Source organism: Cataglyphis hispanica, chromosome 1, assembly GCF_021464435.1.
Source record: "Cataglyphis hispanica isolate Lineage 1 chromosome 1, ULB_Chis1_1.0, whole genome shotgun sequence".
NCBI classification, from domain to species: domain Eukaryota; kingdom Metazoa; phylum Arthropoda; class Insecta; order Hymenoptera; family Formicidae; genus Cataglyphis; species Cataglyphis hispanica.
Window position 1 is genome coordinate 16,599,153 of NC_065954.1, and position 20,250 is coordinate 16,619,402.

Consider the following 20,250-nt stretch of genomic DNA (forward strand, 5'->3'; position numbering starts at 1 on the left):
TTTATAGAGACCACCGCACCATCATTCGACTTTAGTCGAAATTGTCGGATAATTTTGACCTAAATTTATAACTCTTTCTACTTTCGACTCAAGAAGAGGTAAATTCAATTTCTCAAGATGCGATTAAAGTAAATCAGAGAGATTATGAAACTTAAATACGTCCAACGTGATTTGCCACGAAAATGATTTGAACCACTGATCAATTCGATTCCTCTGGCTGCTTAAGTAGACCGGAAGTGACGTTGTGCAAACTAGAAGACATAAGACGGAAAAGTTTGCATTCCGCGTGCCGCAAGTTGGGACGTTAGCCAGCTGAATGTAAATAAGGAAGTAGGACGATATATCGTCCAGTGTGGTGAATATCTCGTTCGAAGAATTCTCGTCCTCGATCAATCAACGACAAATCGATTATCCGGCGTGAGAAATGCGCTGGTCGGCGAAAAATTCACGGGTGACGCAAGCGGATCGCGCGCCGCGAATGTTTATTAAGTTTGACGTATGGTTTAGACGTAGTCGGGGTCTCGCCGTGACTTTCTCCGATTCTCTAACGTTACATACACGTCGACCGTTACATGGTACGCTCGAAAGTGAAACAGATCTACCGCCCGATACGATACGCCGCCTCGTAGCGTGCGTCGCCCTTCGAAATTGAAAGCAATTTGCATTCGCGGAAGGCATTCGTCGGAACCACGCTTAACCAGCCCAACACCCGATTATTCGCTTTACGCGTAAAATATGGCCGTTAAAATTTCGATCTTGTTGCCGCGATCGTTGAACATTACGTTTTACTTTCGCCGAAAGATATAACTTGTCGAGAAAATTATGTTTGTACCAATTCGTGAATAAGTGAAGCATATCTCGCGATCTTCTTGCTGTTGAAATTTTTATTTTTCAAATTTTTATTTAATTCTTTTTTTTAATATTTATGCTCTTTTTTATTATGCTTTTTTTAATATTTATGGAAAATTGTCACTTTTGAGAATAATTGACATGTCCTTTCTGGATTCTAAACAGTCTTCAGGTCCAGGGGATGTATTTAATATATAAGTCGATAAATAGAAGTAAATACGTGAATAAAGCAAATAATAAGAAAATAAAATAAATAAAGAAAATAATAAGAATAATTATTGGCTAAAAACCTTAATTTTTATATACATACATATATATGTAAATATAAATATTTATTAATTAAAAAATTTTAATTGAGATTTTAATTTGCAATTACTGTTAATTTTACATAAACAGTGTAGTTAAAATTGCCGTAATAAAAAAAAAAGATATCGAGATGATTCTGGCAAGATAACACATTTCCGAATAATTTACTATCTTCAGTAAATGATGATTTTAATTTAAAATATCGTAATCGGCGCGTAGAGAAATCGGTACTTTCGTGTTCCTGTTTTCGAAAAAATGCGCGATTATATTACATTAAATATTATAAAAATAGGAATAAAAATTTTTTCGATTTCACTGAGCAATGACATATCAGTTTCGTTGATCATTCAGCGATATATCTACTGTAGAAACGCGCGGCGCGCGTGACGCGTCAGTGTCGGCCGATTCTATTCACGAACTACACGATGAAACTATGACGTACAGGTGGTATTCCGGTTGTGCAGACGCCACAGATCGTTCTGCTTACTTTCGACGACGCCGTAAACGACCTTAACAAACCCCTGTACAGCGAACTGTTCGAAAACGGCCGTAAGAATCCGAACGGCTGTCCAATCTCGGCGACCTTTTACGTCTCGCACGAATGGACAGACTATAGCCAGGTGCAAAATCTCTATGCAGACGGCCACGAAATGGCGTCTCACACTGTCTCGTAAGTTCAAGACGGGATGCAAACATAGGTTTTTTTATTAACACCGGGAGTGTGTGGCATATCGCGCTGCTGTTTTAACCAAAAGTGAAGGAACGAGGCTCAATCATCTCATCGTCTGATTTCTACTATCGCATCTGTTCACTCGATCATCTTCCTGACGAAGATCGAAATGTCTCGGACAGACGTTCAATCGAGAAACGACTTGCCTGCGAAGGATCCTGCAATTCGATGCAATCTCAGACTGGACATTTAAGTATTAAATTTTTTGTTTGTTGCCATTCTTGGATTTAAGAAAGCTCTTAGAATTCTAGATTCTCTTTAATCTTCAGATTCTAAAAATTTCGAGATTTTTTAAAGTTTTCCACCCTTGTCTTTAGATTCTTAAATAATTCTTGAAAGAAAATTGTTTAGAAATTTTTGCTTGTTTATTTTAAAAACAGCTCTTATCTTTGAAATTAGCAGCCGTACAATTGGAGGATCCCTCGTGGAAATGACGAAAACGCAAATTATCGTACACACTCGGTAAAACCGCAATTGCGAATCTTCAACGAACGTGAGATTGATGATCTCTAGAATCGCGAGGTCTGATAATGACATGCCGTAAAACACGCGGTTTCACCAGGTGCGTACGACACCTGCGTCGCATACTAATATATGACGCGTACTAACTTCTGTTGTTCTCTTTCTCTCTTTTTCACGCCTCATTATATTCCTCATTCCCATCACGCGCTACTCTAACTGGTACATCTTCACACACACACACATATATGCCATGTAAAAAAAAAAAACGCTCAAAAAAAAACCTATCACACCGATATGTTCGCAAAAAAATATTCTACAAAATTCAACATACATTTCAATATGATCTCGAACGCGTGTCCCGATTTTTCCATTGTGTCCATTTCCTCTCTCTTTCTTTCTCTCTTCGTGCCCTGGATCCTGAAACGAACAGGTGACTACTTGCCGGAGGAGATACCGCAAATTGTTCTCCTAACTTTCGACGATTCCGTGAACGACTTGAACAAGGGTCTCTACACCGACCTATTCGAGAAGGGACGGAAGAATCCCAATGGTTGTCCCATCTCGGCCACCTTCTATGTGTCTCATGAATGGACCGATTACAGCCAGGTTCAAAATCTCTATGCCTCGGGCCACGAGATTGCTTCCCACACGGTCTCGTAAGTAATCGAATACGACGATCTGCGAGGATCGTCACCGCGCTAAATAGCATGATTCTCGGTTATGTTTTATTAAAAGAATCTCGCACGAGTGATATGTAAATAATCTTATGATTGTTGATATTGCTTAGCTGTATCAAATGATTTTATAAGATATTCTATGAATCTGTTGTATATTTATGACTTTGTTGTATATTTATGGCTTATTATTTGATGTTTATAACTAATTTATTATTTATTGATTACATTTTTACAATTTTTTTTTTTAATTTGAATAAAATATGTAAATCGTGTAATTTAATGTATTTATATTACACGTCAATTATAAAATAAATATCAAGCTTAAACGATTTTATTATAATTGAGCCATTTTGACGATAGCGAATAGACAAAAATGTACAAAGTTAGTAAATTAATTATTGGAATTTCCAAAATTTTCTTGTTTTTATAATCAATACACAATTCACAATTTCGAGAAATCACGCTTATTCTTCAATCATTCGTATCATTAGCGCATTAACAATACGCGGACAGGTGCAAATTAATTACGATCATTAAAGTCACCAAACAATTATCGCTTTTCCTCATATTGCCGTTCTTTGGTGTCGAAATTAACGCTGGCTTGTTTTGCTGTTGCTTGTTGGATCGATTGATAAATCGCTTTCGCTCTTCGCGCAACGTTTCTTAATTAGGGTGACGACACTGTTCGAGGACTTTTATCTCATTTCATATGCAGAATATCCCACAGATCTCACCATGTTAATTTGAATAACAATTCAAATAGATCTAGAAGTGATTTTCGCAACGTAATTGTCGTATCTTTTTAATTTTCCGATGTGCTCTACATGCATTAAAATTTCAAGAACTGATATAAAAATTATAATGTTATAATAATTTGATTCTTATAAAATTATTTTTATCTTTTCTTGATTTAAAATCGATTTAAATATCTTATGATTTAGTTTTTGATATTGTCGTTTTATAAAAGTAACATTTCAATGAAATGTGTGCTAAATGACTTTATGTAATAAAAAAAAAAAAGAAAGAAAAGTTTTTACGACGGGTATCGTCATCCATTTTAGGATTCGTGTGCCGTAAAAGTTAATTCTTTATTACTTGAGTGATCGATATGATGATAAATCCTCGCGACAGGCACAGTTTCGGTGAACAATTTTCGGCGCGAAAGTGGGCGCGAGAAGTTGCTGGACAGCGTGAAATTCTGGCTGCGTACGGAGGCGTCAAGCTGGAGGACGTCAGAGGAATGAGAGCTCCCTTCTTATCGGTAATTTAAACTATATTTATCAACATTATATAATATTGAGAAATATTATATACGCTAAAAAGAGACATGCGGTTATTCGAGTGGAAAGTTTGTTTCTATTTTTAACTTCAATTTTTTCATATTTATGACATCTATAGAATCTCAATATGTTTAATTTATATAAAAATTAAAAGCTTTTATTTTGAACTTCAAATAGACAGAAAACAATTTGGAAATTTAAAAAAATAATTATAAATAAAATAGTTGTAAAAGGGAGTGATTTTATTATTTAAAATATTAAGGTAGATGTCAGTTTAAAAATTAAGATTAAAAGTAGAAAAAAAAAATTTGATATTGGTGGTATAATCTTCTTATCAATGAGATCTCTTTTATAAGATTACGAAGAACTTCTTCACCGTTCAAGAAAGCAAATTATTGCTATGTAACATTGTTTTGTGTTGCAGGTCGGAGGAAACAATATGTTCAAGATGCTGTGGGACACAAACTTCACATACGACTCTTCCATGCCAATTTACGAGAATCGACCGCCCAGTTGGCCGTACACGCTGGATTACAAGCTCTTCCATGACTGCATGATACCACCCTGTCCCACGAGATCCTATCCAGGATTGTGGGAAGTTCCTATGGTAATGTGGCAAGATCTCAATGGAGGTAGGTGCTCCATGGGAGATGCCTGCAGCAACCCGCCGACTCCGGATGGAGTGTACAAGATGCTCATTAAGAACTTTGAAAGGCATTACACGACTAACAGGTTGGTGAAATATTTCGCATCCGCGAATATAATTGTTGAAATGAATGATCGAAAAATTATGTGATTGATTTCTCTAGCCGATATCAATGTGTTTAACATTCTGTTTTTAAATTTTTTATAAATCTACGATTTGAGGTCTGAGCAAATTGAAAATGTATTTGTGTGCGATTTTTGGAGATTTAAAAAAATTTTTAATGTAAAAAATATATATAATATGTAATATTGATGCATATAATATATCAATTTATTGTCTAACAAGATTTAATTTCTTCTACTTTTTGCATAAAATTTGATTATCTTAATAAATTTGAATTGATTCAAAATCTCAATATTAAGAAAGCTCCAGCGTAAAAGTTTCCCGAAAAACAATTAAAATATTCTTATTTTGCAAATTACTCATCTTAATATTTTTGCATAAATATTCGGGATAAAAGAAGTGATTTGATTGTATTTCCACGAAATAGGGCGCCTTTCGGTCTGTTCTATCATGCTGCGTGGTTCACTCAGCCACATCATAAAGAAGGCTTTATATCGTTTCTCGATACCATTGTCGCGATGGACGATGTATGGATAATTACCAATTGGCAGGCCATACAATGGATCAGGAATCCAACGCCTTTATCGCTTTTACACACGTTTGAACCTTTTGGATGCCATTATCCGGTAAAATTACTCACAATCTACTGAGATCTTTGTTATTTACTAATAAGTTATTCACATTTGGATATATCCAAATTTTTCGACTATTTTTTTTTCTCAAATAGAATGTTAAAACTTAATTTACATTGTGATAATTGGATGAATATAACACTGCAAGTTAAAAATTATTTTAACAAAAACTTAAAAAAATTGCATCGCCATAAATATGTGCGCAGGATCGACCCAAGAAGTGCAATAACGCGAAGGTCTGTAATCTTTGGCACAAGAGCGGCGTGAGGTACATGAAGACGTGCCAAGCATGCCCGGACATTTATCCCTGGACAGGCAAGACCGGTATACGTAGCAGTCGCATCGACAACGAGGTCGACGCCCATGAATGAGCGGACACAAATTTCGAACTTTGTTGTGATCGGGAAGAATCCCGGATCGGACGAGGACCCGGAGCAACACGAACATCCAAAAGACACGATCGAGGAAGCCTAAATGAGATCTTAATCCTTCTCATGGACATCTCGTAGATGTGAAAACAACATCCCGAATTTTTCGCGCGGATGTGTTTCAAATGTTTTTTAAACATATCTTTTTTTTAGACATTTTGATTTATTTTGAATAAATCTCTTTTGGACTTTCGCGTTGTTCGGGGATGCGGCAATGTATGCGAAAGGAGGGAGACGCTCTTCTGTTCGGGCAAATAATTTCCAAGTATTACGCGTGTGTGTCCCAAATGGACACACATTCGGGCCGAGTACGCCGATGCAAGAGCTCTATGCTGAAAAAAATTTGCAAAATTTTTGCGTCCACTATGGATTGTATTAAAAATGCATCTATAACTGCATTGAATCTTTAACGAACCGAGACATCGTTATATACATTAGCAGTAAAGGTGAACAAAAAATTAATTAATAGCAGTTTAAATTTTTTATTTGTTTCGAAACAGGAAAAAATACTTTTAGTGTGCAAAGAAATAATTTATATAAACTTCTCTGTTGTCAAAATTTTGTTAATTTCCTTTAAATAACGGCGAATTTCGATCAGTGCTATAAGTGAATATATAAAAGACGTAGTTGAATCGAAGAGACGCGCGTATAAATATGTGGGATAAATTAAATTAAATTAATTAAAATCAAAGTTGCGACGATATCGTGCGTGCAAAGTCGCGTAGGGAAAGTGTTTATACATTTTCTTTTTTCTTTAAAAATTAACGAGAAGAAGATCGATCTAAGGATCGATCAAGTGCACCTTTTTTTCCACTTTTCTTGTGTTCTTCCCTCAACTTTTTTCTTTTGTAACTTTTCTTTTCTTTTGTAACTTTTCCATTTTTCTCTTTTTTTTTCTCTCAAATTCGCAAACATCCTTGGCGTACTCGGCCAAATTCGGTCAAATAGAGCAATTAATTAAATCGCAGTACATAATAATTAATCATCGAGATGTAAACGAAGTGTAAACATCGGTCGCCGAAGATATCCATATTTAAGCGAATGACAATCGCTGTCACGATTGAGATTTATCATGCGCGGAGGTCACTTTGTGGAAAAAAAGAAAAGAATCGAGAAAATTTCGCCTTGACGAAGTATCGTGCGCACGAAGGGATCGTCGTGTTTATCTTCTAGAACATAAAAATGTAATATGCCTTTAATAAATAAATATTTCGCTACAATATCTATTATCTCCTTTTAACTAGCATCTATAAGGATAATCATAGATTGCGATAGATTAATGTAACATCGTGATAAAAAATAACATGTCAAACAGTATTACATTTTTTTGCTATAAATGTGAGTCAGGTATCGGTAAAGGATAGAGAATAGTGGACCAGGTGTTCATGTTAAAATAGTGAATATACTGCCAAGCCACAAAATCTGGTGATTCAATGTATTCCACCCAGTATTGCGCCATATTATTGAACATTTTCTCCTTCCATGTCTGCAAGAAAAATTTATTCGGATTGTTTAAAACATTTCATTATCAGTTATCTAACCAATTTTCCGCAAAAGATATTAAATCAAAGATTTAATTAACTTAACTTGTTTTTATTGTAAAGTATATTATTTTCAACTAAATTTATTACCCTTTTATTTTGTATGATCCATGCTTCTATCTGTTTATTTCCTTGCAAGGTTGCAAATTTTTGTGCTTTATGCAGATAAAATCGTGTAGTCGTTGTCCGACCTCGAAGAACATTTAGGTATGCCATCAGCAAATACAAACGCGGTTTTATGACCGTTGCATGATTGGAAATAGTTTTGAGAAATTTGATAATTTTGGAAATATCTTGAATCAGATCCGATAGCTCGTCAGATTGCTTCATATTGATGCAATGGAGCAGCTTCATTAGATGACATTCAAGTCCCTGCAAAAAAAAAAAGCATAAAAAGCGATTGAAAAAAGGTAATCATTTTTATTTAATATATGATGTATCATCGGAAAAAACAGTAAAAGTATATTAGTAAAAGACATATATTGGATAATGTTAATCTTGAGATTTATTCGTAATAGATTAAAACTATAAGCTTTTAGAACTTTATGAAATTATCAGAAGAAAAGAATAATTGACATATTCTTAATTTATATATAATATATAACAATTGAAAAAAAACGTGGACCTTTAATAAATCGCAAGTATACCTTGAGGCAAATAAAAATTCAGGAAAAATCGTCACAATTGACTTGCTTTATAAAATCTTCTGCCTTGTGCGTAAATGCTTCAGTAACCTTGTATCCCCTGCATAGCCAATATCTTTCAATTACTAACAATTATATCATAATAAATCTATTCAATTATTTACTTCTCAAAATTATACAAAAATTATAAGAAAATAAAAAAAATGTAGAAACTATTCTTTAAAATTAAGATACCTTTTTATTTATTTTTGAACAACGCAAGTTGATAATTTTGAGATCATTTTATAGCAGAGATCTTTTTATAAAAAGTATGAAAACATAAATAAAGAACGACCAAAAATTTTTTACTCGCATGTTTTAGAAATTTATTAATAGCTTAAAATTCACGATAAAGAATAAGCCAAAAATTTTTCACTCGCAAGTTTTAGAAATTTATCAATAGCTTAGAATTCAGTTATCTTTTTTATTTTTACATTAGAAGAGAGAAAGAGAATATAACCGATAATAGAAAAGAGATAACTGGATACTTACATTCTAAGCTGGTATAACCATAGGCATGTATATAAGTGGCTTAAGCTTTGCGGATCGCGCCATGCACAAAATTTTGAGTCTTTTCGAGCTACATAATTATTTTTTTACGCGTGTTAAATTAATTACAATTTGAAATAAAATTGGATGGAAAAAAAGTCATTAATAACAAGAAATGTTTTGTATAAATTTCAATGCATATTTACAAATCGTAATGTGTTTCTTACCTACACATCTCTCATAATACCTATGGAATACATCGTACGAATCTAGTACTACACCTGCGTCCAGTATAAACTCTACAGAAAGAGCATAATACCATGTCTTATCTGACAAATCTACATCCTCCTCTGCTAAAAAGTATAGTTCTCGTATCAAATCGACAGCTTCGTTGATACGCTTGGTCCATAGCTGATCGAATTATTGAGCAAAAAAAGAATATTATAGAGGTAAAAAATGAATAATTATGCATATCTTAAACAATATAAAAGATCCAAAAACCATTCATCAAAAGAATATTTGAAAATATACGAGAGATTAATGTGCCATCTCATAATGTTTTGCACAATGTATTTTGGATCTTTTAGAAAATTTATTTAAATATTTATTAACGCTTATTAAGAAATTATATATGTAAGAGATTTGCAAGCAAATAATACCATTATTTGAATTAAAGACGGCACAATAACGAGCATCAATTTGTTAATATGCAATGTTGCAGAGATTTTTAGAACCTTTATACCAATATTTATAGCTTCTTCCAATTCACCTCTTAACGCTCTGTTTTTTACATATACAATTAGATTTATTTAAAAGAGAGAGATGGTCATATAAATTTTTAATACATTTGAAGTATATATACCTAGTTTGATACATCATTAGATAGATCTTTGCTAGCATCGTTATTTCTTCGACTTTGCGCCAGCTAATCTTTTTCTTTACTTCGGCGAGCATTGGTCTCTCAATATATTGTATTAACGCGATATTTTTTATGCAAGTCAAAACTCGAACCGTCACAAGATATATCTCGCTTTTTTCTAGAAAACTACCAAGACTTGAAAAAGCCAGCTTGAAACTTCTCAAGGCATAAGCTTGCGCCATCTTCAATTTATTTTCTATCTGTAAATAATTATGGAAAAATTATTATAAAATTTTTCTTTATTTTGAAAAAATCTATTTTGATACGAGCTAACAATTTAAAATGGGTTAAAAATTTCTTATAGTCTTTGAGATACAATTAAAGATATTTGTAAAAGTATTTGTTCCAACAAGGCAAATATATACAAAACGTTATACGTTGAAAAGAAATCCATATTTTTCTACGCGGCGTATAAAGCGCTATTATTTATGTATATTCGGTCGCTTTGTTGACATTCACGGCGAGATTCGAGCGGGCAACTCCGTGTATCATTGTTGTATCTTGAGAGACGCAGTCGCGTGAAATATTCGGAGATGTTGAACGTGATTATAGCTATGAGTTTTTGAGCGTTTATTAATTTATATAATTAATTCCCGCGATAAATGATGCGTAAAAGTATCGCGGCAATAGTTACGTATCGGAGCATATTTTGCGCAATAAAACGTGCTTTGAACTTTCTGCTTATTTAAATATAATGTATCTGAAATTTTAAAGAGAGAGTAGAATATATAAATATAAATCGAATAATGGGAAATATAATATATCGATTTAATAATATTAGATATATTTTGTGCGGTATTTATGTTTGCATATTTTCTTGAATCGGTATCTATCGCGTGAATAATAAGTAAAGCTAACAATATATTTCCGAATACTACTTTTTGTGAAACTTCAAGTTTAATTCGTATATTTATTTACGCTTATATCTTTAAGAAAAAAAATAATTATAATTCTCGCGTTCTTTTACTACATAATAATTGTCGCATATCAACGTCGAATAATATTGGTAGTGCCGTGCAAATATCACATGTCCTGTTAATTACTACGTAATCGTAATTATGTACGAGTGTCATGAAGGAGCAATAAACGAGGAAGAGAAAAAAAAAAGAAAGAAGAAAATATCCTATAGGAAGATTTAGGCGATGGCAGAGCAACAATTAAAAAGTGAGTGATATAATTTATTCAATTTATTATTTTTATTATTTTTTATTTAGAAGAGGATTTGTAGATAGAAGAAGAAAAAATAGTACCATTTAAGACATTACGTATCATTATGCAAATAATTTGTCATCTTTTTATCATGCCCTTTTATTTGAATAAAATTATTGATTTCTGTTTCTAAAAAAATTTTATAAGCATTTCATAAACATTTATAAACATTTTTTTCTTTAAAATATTTTGAAAGCCAATAATATATGTTTGCATACGGCTGTATATTGATATTTTTTTAAAAAAGAAAACTGAGAAACATTCTTACACTGGATAAAAAATTTGAAAAGCTGATGCCATATATGGTTACATTTTAATTAGTATAATTTATGTGTTTAATATATATTTATTTTTTAATTTTGTTCTTTTATAGTTTTTATTTTAAACAAAAATTTTTTAAATCTCAATTTACTAAATCACTTTAATAAATTACTACGTACCATATACATGATGCAAAGACGACGCATATATGACACTAATTCCAATCTCTTTACAATAGCTTGCCTCGATACTTCATTAATCACATAGTGAGGATATTGCACTTGACAATACATTCTCGACATTATACGGTAACAGATAGCTTTCTTCGTTTTGATCAGAGTACCTCGCAATTTCACTGCTGTTGTATAATACTTCTTAGCTTGATCATAATTTCCCAACTCGCTATGTGCGTCGCCTAAATAATAATTAATATTAGAGTATACACACTAATAATATTGAAGAAATTTCTGCGGAACTGTGATCATGAAATAAAACACGAAAATTCGTGAGATTCGTGTTGGTTATTTTTTTTTTACGGAAAATTTGAATTATTCTCTTGATAATTTCAATAGTAGGATAAATTTTGTTCAGATTAAACAACGACGCACAAAAAATTTAATAAATTTCCTTAGAAATTTGTTTAGAAATAAATTCTTTAGAAATTTCTTTATAAATAAATAACACACAATAATTTATAAATACAGACCCATTAAAGCTAGAATAATTCCTTTATTCGTGATAATTTTTTCTACGTCATCTGTCCATTTATTTATCTCGATAGCCTCATTCTTTTCAGTGGCAATTGAAAGCAGTTTAATGGCATAAAGTGGTTGCGCAGTTTGGATCAGTGCGGCACTGTATTCCATAAAAAAATCGAGCACTTTATCAAGTTCTTCTAAAAAAAAATCAATGTCAATAAAATTATATATATGGTTCGATTATATTGTTTTTTTGTACATACAACATAGGCTTATGTGTAAAAAAAAGAATTGTTTTAGTAAGATAATTTGAGAGCATCTTGACGGATTAATACTATAAGAATAATAGTTCCTTTACATAAAATGTTCCTAAATTATCTTTACGTGGTTAAGAAAACCGGTAATTTTACCACAGTTCTCAATATGCTGATGCAACTTCCAGAAAAGATGACCGAGAACATTGTCGCATTGACAATTGCGATAATCAATGTGATTGAACCGTTCTAAGAAGGCAGGATAGGAAGGATCTTTTATTATTTCTAGACCGACGATCGCAGGTCGTTTCCAAAATCTTCGTATAAATGTGTCTTCTATTAAACTATCTTTAATTTCGTCTTTCGGAGCTATTGTGAAAAGTATACTATTGTATAGTAATAGAATTTGTCGAAAATTCCTTTAAATGGATAAATGGATTATCGGTAACCTTTCTCTTCGTCATCGAGAAACGACGGCAGAATAGATATTCTGCGGATTTCACTGCGATCATTTTTTTTCGCGTTCACCTTCGGGGAAAATATACCTGATTTGAATTTGTTATTTTGCTCCTCAATAATGGTTCTATGACGAACCAACGAAATTCTAGGCGAATGCGTTGGGGTTTCCTCCTGAAAGTAGGAAATGCTAGTCAAATAAAATTTTCCGAAATAAAAATATGTTCCATAAATAACAAATAGATTAGAAGACATCAAAAAATTAATTGCAAAAATTAATTTTGTAAAATTGAATTTTTAGTGAATTTTTAGTTTTTCCAGTAATAAATTAATTTAATATATTTTTGTATTGTTTACGTGAATGATATAATATTGTAGAGAAAAGAGCAATTGCGGGACTTTAAAAAATCTACTAACACGCAGAAATTAAGCATTTTAATAAGCAAAATTGATGCTTTTTTATATTGTATACTCGACAATATGAAGATAACAACACATTCAGCATAGAAGGAGAAAGACGAAAAAAAAAAAAATTAATTTTGTGAAAACCGATTCTTTTTAATCTACATATTATTTGTGAAACATATTTTTCGAAAACACACTATTCGCATTTATTTGACCTCGGTAAATTTATCTTTGCTGGGAACTTGCAGAAAATGACCGTTGCCACAGGAATTGCACTTTCGCGCATCCATACTGTATATCTTGGCCGCTCTGTCGTGATGATTTTGCTTTTCTTCCTTTGTCTGCATATCATACATCATACTGCGAAATAAGCCGATTTTGAATTCCAGCATTTTGCAGTGCGAGTAATGAGGTGGTGCTAAAATGATACTTTCTGGAAGGAAAACACACAAGTATTTAATCAATCAAAAAATCAAGAATAAAAAAAAAATGAGCTAATCAATTTCTACATGATCGTATTATTTTCGTAAATTAACTTTTATTTGAATTTTTCTCATTAAAAAATTTCATAAGACGCTATTTTATTTTTTGAAAATTAAATATTAAATATTTTGAATTGAGCTAACTTGAATGATGGCAATGGCAAACTAGTAAATGATGCATATCAGAGAATGTCTTTCGCTTCTTGTCTATGCAGAAGATAAGATCCTCGGTGTGGAAATCTCGTCGCTGAAGCGAGGCTCATTCCAATATTCGTATTCGAATCATCTCGGAAACGGCTATAAAATTGCACAAAGTTTATATAAGTTGTAGCGCATACAAATAGATCATGATTAATAATATTCACCGCTGATGGTATGCGGTGGTATTGAATTTGGCATTACGTTTTGTAGTATGTTTCGTTTAAACACTTTGCCCAGCGTAGCAGCGCACGTAATAAAACTTTGCTCGTACGGATTCATCTCGTTGTAAATCTTGAGCATTATTTCTATATTAAAAAAAAAAAAAAATTAATGAGAAAATGAGCGTGTATGTTCAAACAACGAATTCAACACGATTCACGAAAAACTCCATATACTTTTTAAATATCATCATGGACTTAATAATTCGTTGTAAGCATTGCAAAAAATTAAGGGATTTATTAGAAAAAGAAGAGAGAAGATTGAAAATAATAAACGAAATAACATAAGATTTGCCTCTCATGTCATGTTGTGCCTCTATATCATCAATCTTGGAGTAATTCTCATTTGTGACACAGACATCCAATTCGCTCATCTGCGTCCAGGGCAAAGGTGGCGCAACTTCCTCGGGTGTCAGATCAATCGGCAACTTTGTAACCAGAGCAGTATTTACAAAAATGAGATCGTGTCTTTTCGCTTCTCCAGGCGCTATCTTGATGAAGTCTAAACTGTTATTCTGAAGTAGAAACGTCAGCAATGCCTCGCACCATCCGATATGGCCGTTCTTGCGCTTCCGTAAAAACCTGACAAGAATTATATCATTATTTCATTATCTTAATAATGTATGATTTCAAAAATTTTTTTTGTACATCGTCGAAGAATTATCTCTCAAATCTTATTGTATCAACTAAGGTGCACAAAAATGAATAGTAGCAAACGGTACTTGTTTAATCTTCTAGGTATCCCAAAGACGTTCAAGAATTGACATGCGAATATCGGAAGTAGATTTACGTCCAGATCGTGCAACGCACACATCATGAACCTTTTGTCTTTGTAGATTTCTACTTCCACGTGGGACAGATCATCCAAGGACTTCGGTTTCAATATCGTCATCGCCATAACAATATTGTTGTTATTAAGAGCCGCTGACAGAAATTGCCAAGACATGTAGTCCATGTACTGAATGTCGTCGAGGAAAATGCAGATTTTATCTACCAACTGTGAGAAATGAATGATCATGCTCGTTTAATTTTCATGAAACAAATTCAAAACAATGTCATAAATCGTTTATTTAAGACAAAATAACAATTGCCTCCTTCAATATCATTTCGAAGATATTAATAATCTTCGTATGACGCTGCCAATTAGATTCCGAGCAATAAGAGTTGCAAAGAGGAAAATCAACTCTCATTAAAATGTTGAGATAACAGAAATCTTTCAGAACGAGTATATTGCTTAATTTAAGAAGCAATATCTTTTTACGCTCTTCGACCGTGTCACAATCTTCGGCTTCAAGTATCTATTCAAAAGGATTTAAAAGCAATTTATTTCCATTGTAAAAACTAGGTATAATAAAAAAGGACTGATAGAGAATCGGAAATTTAGTTTTTTTTAATTACTAAAATGAATTTGTTCAAATATATATGATTTTCTTTTTATTCTTTTTTTATCAATTCTTTTTTTGCAATAGTTAAAATATTTATAACAAAAAAAAAAAAAGATTAAAATTAATAGACATAAAAAAAATTTTTAGAAAAATTTTTTATATTTTTAGATAGCTAAAGATATAGCAAGATAGTAAAAATATAGAAAAATTTTTTATATCTTTTTGTTCAAAAATTAATTGTTCCTTTCTTTTTATTTTATTTTAAAATAAAAAGATTAAAAATTCATAAGTTTGCGAAACAGATTTCTAGCAATTTTTCTTAATTTACCTATGTTTGTCAAACATTTAAGATTAAATAAATCAAACATTCCGTACTTGCAGAATAATATGATGTATAACTGAATAAGCCTTGTCTGTATACGTCGAGTGAAGGTTAAGTTTAATTGATTTTATTTGTCTGTTGCTACCGCTCGTGACAAAAGCATCTAAAAGTCTTGATTTTCCTGATCTCTCGATACCCTAAATGAATGATCGATTAATTTCAATGCATGTAATAGTAAAACAATTGTTTGATTCCTCTTTTTATTGTCATATTCACAAAAGCAATGTAATTATATATTATATTATAATATAATTATAATATAAATTAATTAAATTTAGTAAAAATTTAAATATTACAAAATTATATACGTTTGTAATATGTACGTTATTACATAAAATTATAAACTAAAATAATTATTATAATAATTGCAATAATGATGTAATACTAACGTGATAGCTTTGATTGAAAAATTAAAAATGCTCATACAAACTTGATTTTTGGAGAATTTAAATCAAACCTCAATTAATATTCCCGAATAATTCCGATTTGTTATTCCGATCTCATCCAAAACATTGTTAAAGCACTCCAATTTCTTCCTCTCTATCCAAAATAGGATAGCAATAGTCCAGAGGCGCAATTGTATCTTTTTTTATCCTATTTAAATATCGAGAACACATTTTTTACATTCTTCGTAATTCACGCAAGAGATTTCTGCTCTTAATGTTACAGATTTAAATGCTCACAGTTCGCCTAGATATTCGTAGACTTGAAATTTCTCCAATCGTCCAAATATTCTTACGCCTCGTGAGCGAAATTGATATTTTTTGAAGTGGCTGTGTATCACAGTGTCATAATCACAGGAAACCTGTAAGAGCGATTCTTATAATACTAATACAAGAAACGCGTTTATTTAGATATTTACATAATAAACATAATTGTTTTTAACATTTATGAAAGTATCATTGAATTGAAAATAATATGACTAAACTTTTTTGGGAAGAGAGAGGAATGAATAAATTACAAGTGTATGTTATTGATGCACAAATTTTATGAAGATAATTGTCTTAGGCAATTTAGCTAATTTTTATATAGATATTAAATTTAGATATCTTGTAAGAATCTTGTAAGCTAATATTACCTTATCGTAAGAAATACTCATTATTTTCATAACTTTATCGAGAGGCGGTCCAATAACAGCGAAATATTTTCTAGCAACATGTCCGATCACGCCGCAGTAAGCCATTCCTTAAATTGACAATACAAATATATTTGTAAACGTGACTTTTTATTATATTCTTATATTACATTATAATGTTAAAACAATATTTATGTCCGATTGAATCATAAAAAATTCAAAATATTATATTTATGGAGCTATTAAGACTCATCTATTAAACTTTTTTTGGAAAAAAAATTTCTTTGGATTATCAAACACAAGATAATTAAATAAATTTATAAAAAATAGACACTTGTCCTGAAAAAAATTATACCCGTTGAAACTCCCGCGAATACGTTTTGCATATTGCCAATGCTTTTTACTGTTTGCAATGCATACATCGCAAATGTAAGTCCTTTTTTGCAATTCTGGTCGATTTTAAATTGGTCGTCGCGGTCGTTACAACCCCGTATTCCAAATATGATAGAGAAGAAAATATTTGTTTCGTACAAATTCACTGTGTTGATACAACCTGAATATTTCGTAACTGTGCTAAATAAATATTAAAATAAATAATACTTTTTCTCTTGTTCCCTCGATAAATGTAATAAAATTTATATTGCTGAAAACAGCACTATATTAATTATCAAAATAAGTTATATTATTTATTTTATATTAAGTTATATTTTTATTTATTTTGTAAATCTGTCATCTTTGCAATCAATATTTGTAATACCTGTGCAAAAATAGAAAGCATTTATCAACCAAAAGAATTAATTCATCGTATGAACATTTTTCGGGAGGAACAATATCGAAGGCTACTACTGTAATTCGTCTAAGCTCCGTCAAAAGTCTTAAAGATATACCCTTTTCGATCTAATAAAAGAGAAGAATATTTAATAAATAATAAACTGAATAACTAATCGCAAAATAAACGCAATATATTCGCATGTTCTTCTCTTATCATAGTATTATAGCTAAGATAATTTATGTTAAAAGATACCTGCTGAATCACCGGCTTCATCAAATAAGTTCTCAAATGTATAGCAAAATCCGGATTCGATTTTATTATCTCAGAAATCGCTGTTGAAGGCATTCAATGTAAAGCAATGCATTTTCCAAACAATGACCAAATAGGACTTGTAGGAATTTTCAAAAAAAAAAAAAAATAAAATAAATATAAAATTTAATAATTATTTATTAATTAAAAACTTACAAGCTAAAAATTCCGATAGTTACATAAAAATAAATAAAATCATACAGACACAAAACAAATTAATCACTTTTTTATAGTAATTTTTATAGGAAAAGTGAAGCTATAATATAATTACGAATAAAAAACGTGAAGAAAAATGATACGCAAAGCAATTTAATAATCTATTAAATTTTAGAAATTTAAATAAGACAAGTTTTTGTGAATAAATTACAAACAACAAGCGTTTGTTTTACCTGTAGCAGTTCTCTCTTTATCAGCGATTATCGGAGGTATCTCGAAGAATAGTCCTCTGTCAATAGATATACGTGCTTTGTAAGGTGATGATGGTCTGGAATTTATTGGAAATATCTCTTTTCTGAAAGTTGTAATACCATCCGAAATAGTGCTAGCACTCCATGATGTCGGCATTGTGTCTGGTTGCTCTAATACTCTTATAATCTGTGTGATTATTGAAAGTATACTTTAAATGTTAATTTAGCTTGGCGAATTAATTTGCTAATTGTTGCAAGTTAATAGAATCTGTACAATTTATTTTCCTTCAATGTAATTGAGAATAATTTTTATACCGATATAATGTATCTCTCTAACAAGTACAAAATTGAATTGTAGAAATTATAGAAGTCAGATCTATGATCTTGACACAAGATTATCGTATACTAGTCTTCAGTTTAAAAAATTAAAGAATTATTATTTATAGATTACAATTGAAATGTACCTTGATATTATTTAGGTTTTTGATGACATATTCGTATTGACTCGGCTTACAATGCTGCCACGCACTTAATGTTAATATCAAATCATTTGGTAGAGAAATCCTGTTGGCTAGCTTTAACTCTTCAATCGGCAAACCATAAATCACAAAATGTCGCGCTTCGTTGCTACCGATGATTGAGAACGTTACATCTCCCACCGAAACTGCTATATTTACTATTATTAAAAATTTCATGATATTAAAAGAAAACAAAAAAAAAGAATATTTATAAATCCGCCTCTCATCAAATTAAAAATATAAATATATATTTTTTTAAAATTTATTTTTTTGTTATATAATTTTAATCTAATTTTTATTTATTTACTATTATATTTTATTTAAACTTGACGTGAATGAAATGTTATGGCAAGTACCTTTGAAAATTTCGTTATCATTTTTCAGTGCTGCTATGGAGTTTTGTATATTTATCGCGCATATAATTGTCTTTTGTACGATGTTATATATAAACTCATCATCAGGTATTTTCCATGAAGCTAATAACCCCTGAGCTGTATTTTTAATTTGTTATCTATTTTTAAAAAATCAAAGCTAAAAGATAAGCGTATCAGTGAGAGATCATCAATAAGCTTTCAAAAATCTATGTGCATATTTCCTTGTAATCATACAAAAATAATCATATTCTTTTCAATTTATTATATTTTTATCAATCTATGTCCGCAATTATGTATTATTAAAAATAATATTATAATTAATAATATATTAAATTGAATAGTTATTTCATTAATAAAATATTATTTATTTACGCAAATATTGCTGATGTTAAGATGTAAATTTTTAACTTACAATTAATATTAAAAAAAAGTAAAAAAATGAAAACAGAAAATGTTATGTAAAAGATAAAATAATAATTATTATCTAAAAAAGAAATTTACAAAATTATGTCTTTATTTGGCACAAGTAATCTATTACTAGAAAATATTTTCTAATTATTTTCTTATTCACTGATACGCGTATGTCTTAACACAAATAATATTCTCACCAGAAAATTTTAGTATGTCTCCATCATTGCAATATATTTCCTGGACTACGATGTGGACATAATTATTTAATATTATACCCAAGGCTTGACTTCCCCCACTTTTTTCATAAATATACTTTTTATATAACGTAGAAAAACCTGTCGTTATATTAATTGTACGATTTTAAAAAATGTTGAAAAAGAAATTTGAGGAAAAAATAAAATTGTCATCTACTACATCTTTGTCATAAGGAGATTTAAAATTTATATGAATGTGCGATACTGCGGAAAATTAACCTGAAATATTTAGAAACATTAAAACAGCTTGAAAGCTTCGAAAACTTTTCTCTGACAAATCAATTTCGTAGATTATTTCGTCGGGAACAAAAGTTGCCATAAGATGTATCTGCTCGTTTACGTTACGCAAATCTAATGCCTAAAAAATTAAATAAAAATTTTAATATATATAATATATATCTGACATATAAAAAT

General features: G+C 30.9%; 2 protein-coding genes across 5 annotated transcripts in view; one reads left to right on the top strand and one right to left on the bottom strand.

Moving 5' to 3' along the window:
- The window catches only part of LOC126848328 (uncharacterized), a 55,016-nt gene extending 47,663 nt beyond the window's left edge, over nucleotides 1-7,353 (top strand). For 2 of the 4 annotated variants that reach the window (XM_050589151.1, XM_050589167.1), the window contains exons 12-16: nucleotides 1,600-1,825; nucleotides 4,156-4,285; nucleotides 4,729-5,036; nucleotides 5,501-5,699; nucleotides 5,912-7,353. In XM_050589151.1, coding sequence (XP_050445108.1) covers nucleotides 1,600-1,825; nucleotides 4,156-4,285; nucleotides 4,729-5,036; nucleotides 5,501-5,699; nucleotides 5,912-6,076 — 1,028 coding nt within the window. In that variant the 3' untranslated portion in view covers nucleotides 6,077-7,353. Of the gene's footprint in view, nucleotides 1-1,599; nucleotides 1,826-2,777; nucleotides 3,004-4,155; nucleotides 4,286-4,728; nucleotides 5,037-5,500; nucleotides 5,700-5,911 lie in introns of all 4 variants that reach the window. The other 2 variants (XM_050589142.1, XM_050589159.1) reach the window with 1 other exon arrangement.
- LOC126848045 (adenylate cyclase type 10-like) lies at nucleotides 7,005-19,998 on the bottom strand. The gene is given in 26 exon segments (XM_050588997.1): nucleotides 7,005-9,257; nucleotides 9,506-9,626; nucleotides 9,826-9,965; nucleotides 11,415-11,650; nucleotides 11,942-12,130; nucleotides 12,344-12,556; nucleotides 12,637-12,817; nucleotides 13,264-13,466; nucleotides 13,675-13,827; nucleotides 13,896-14,036; nucleotides 14,245-14,531; nucleotides 14,672-14,946; nucleotides 15,041-15,247; nucleotides 15,710-15,853; nucleotides 16,174-16,236; nucleotides 16,238-16,310; nucleotides 16,400-16,521; nucleotides 16,795-16,901; nucleotides 17,147-17,364; nucleotides 17,549-17,688; nucleotides 17,816-17,895; nucleotides 18,262-18,466; nucleotides 18,744-18,955; nucleotides 19,154-19,288; nucleotides 19,780-19,877; nucleotides 19,994-19,998. Coding segments are annotated over 26 exon segments (4,197 nt in total). The 3' UTR covers nucleotides 7,005-9,008.
- Nucleotides 19,999-20,250: the final 252 nt, after the last annotated feature.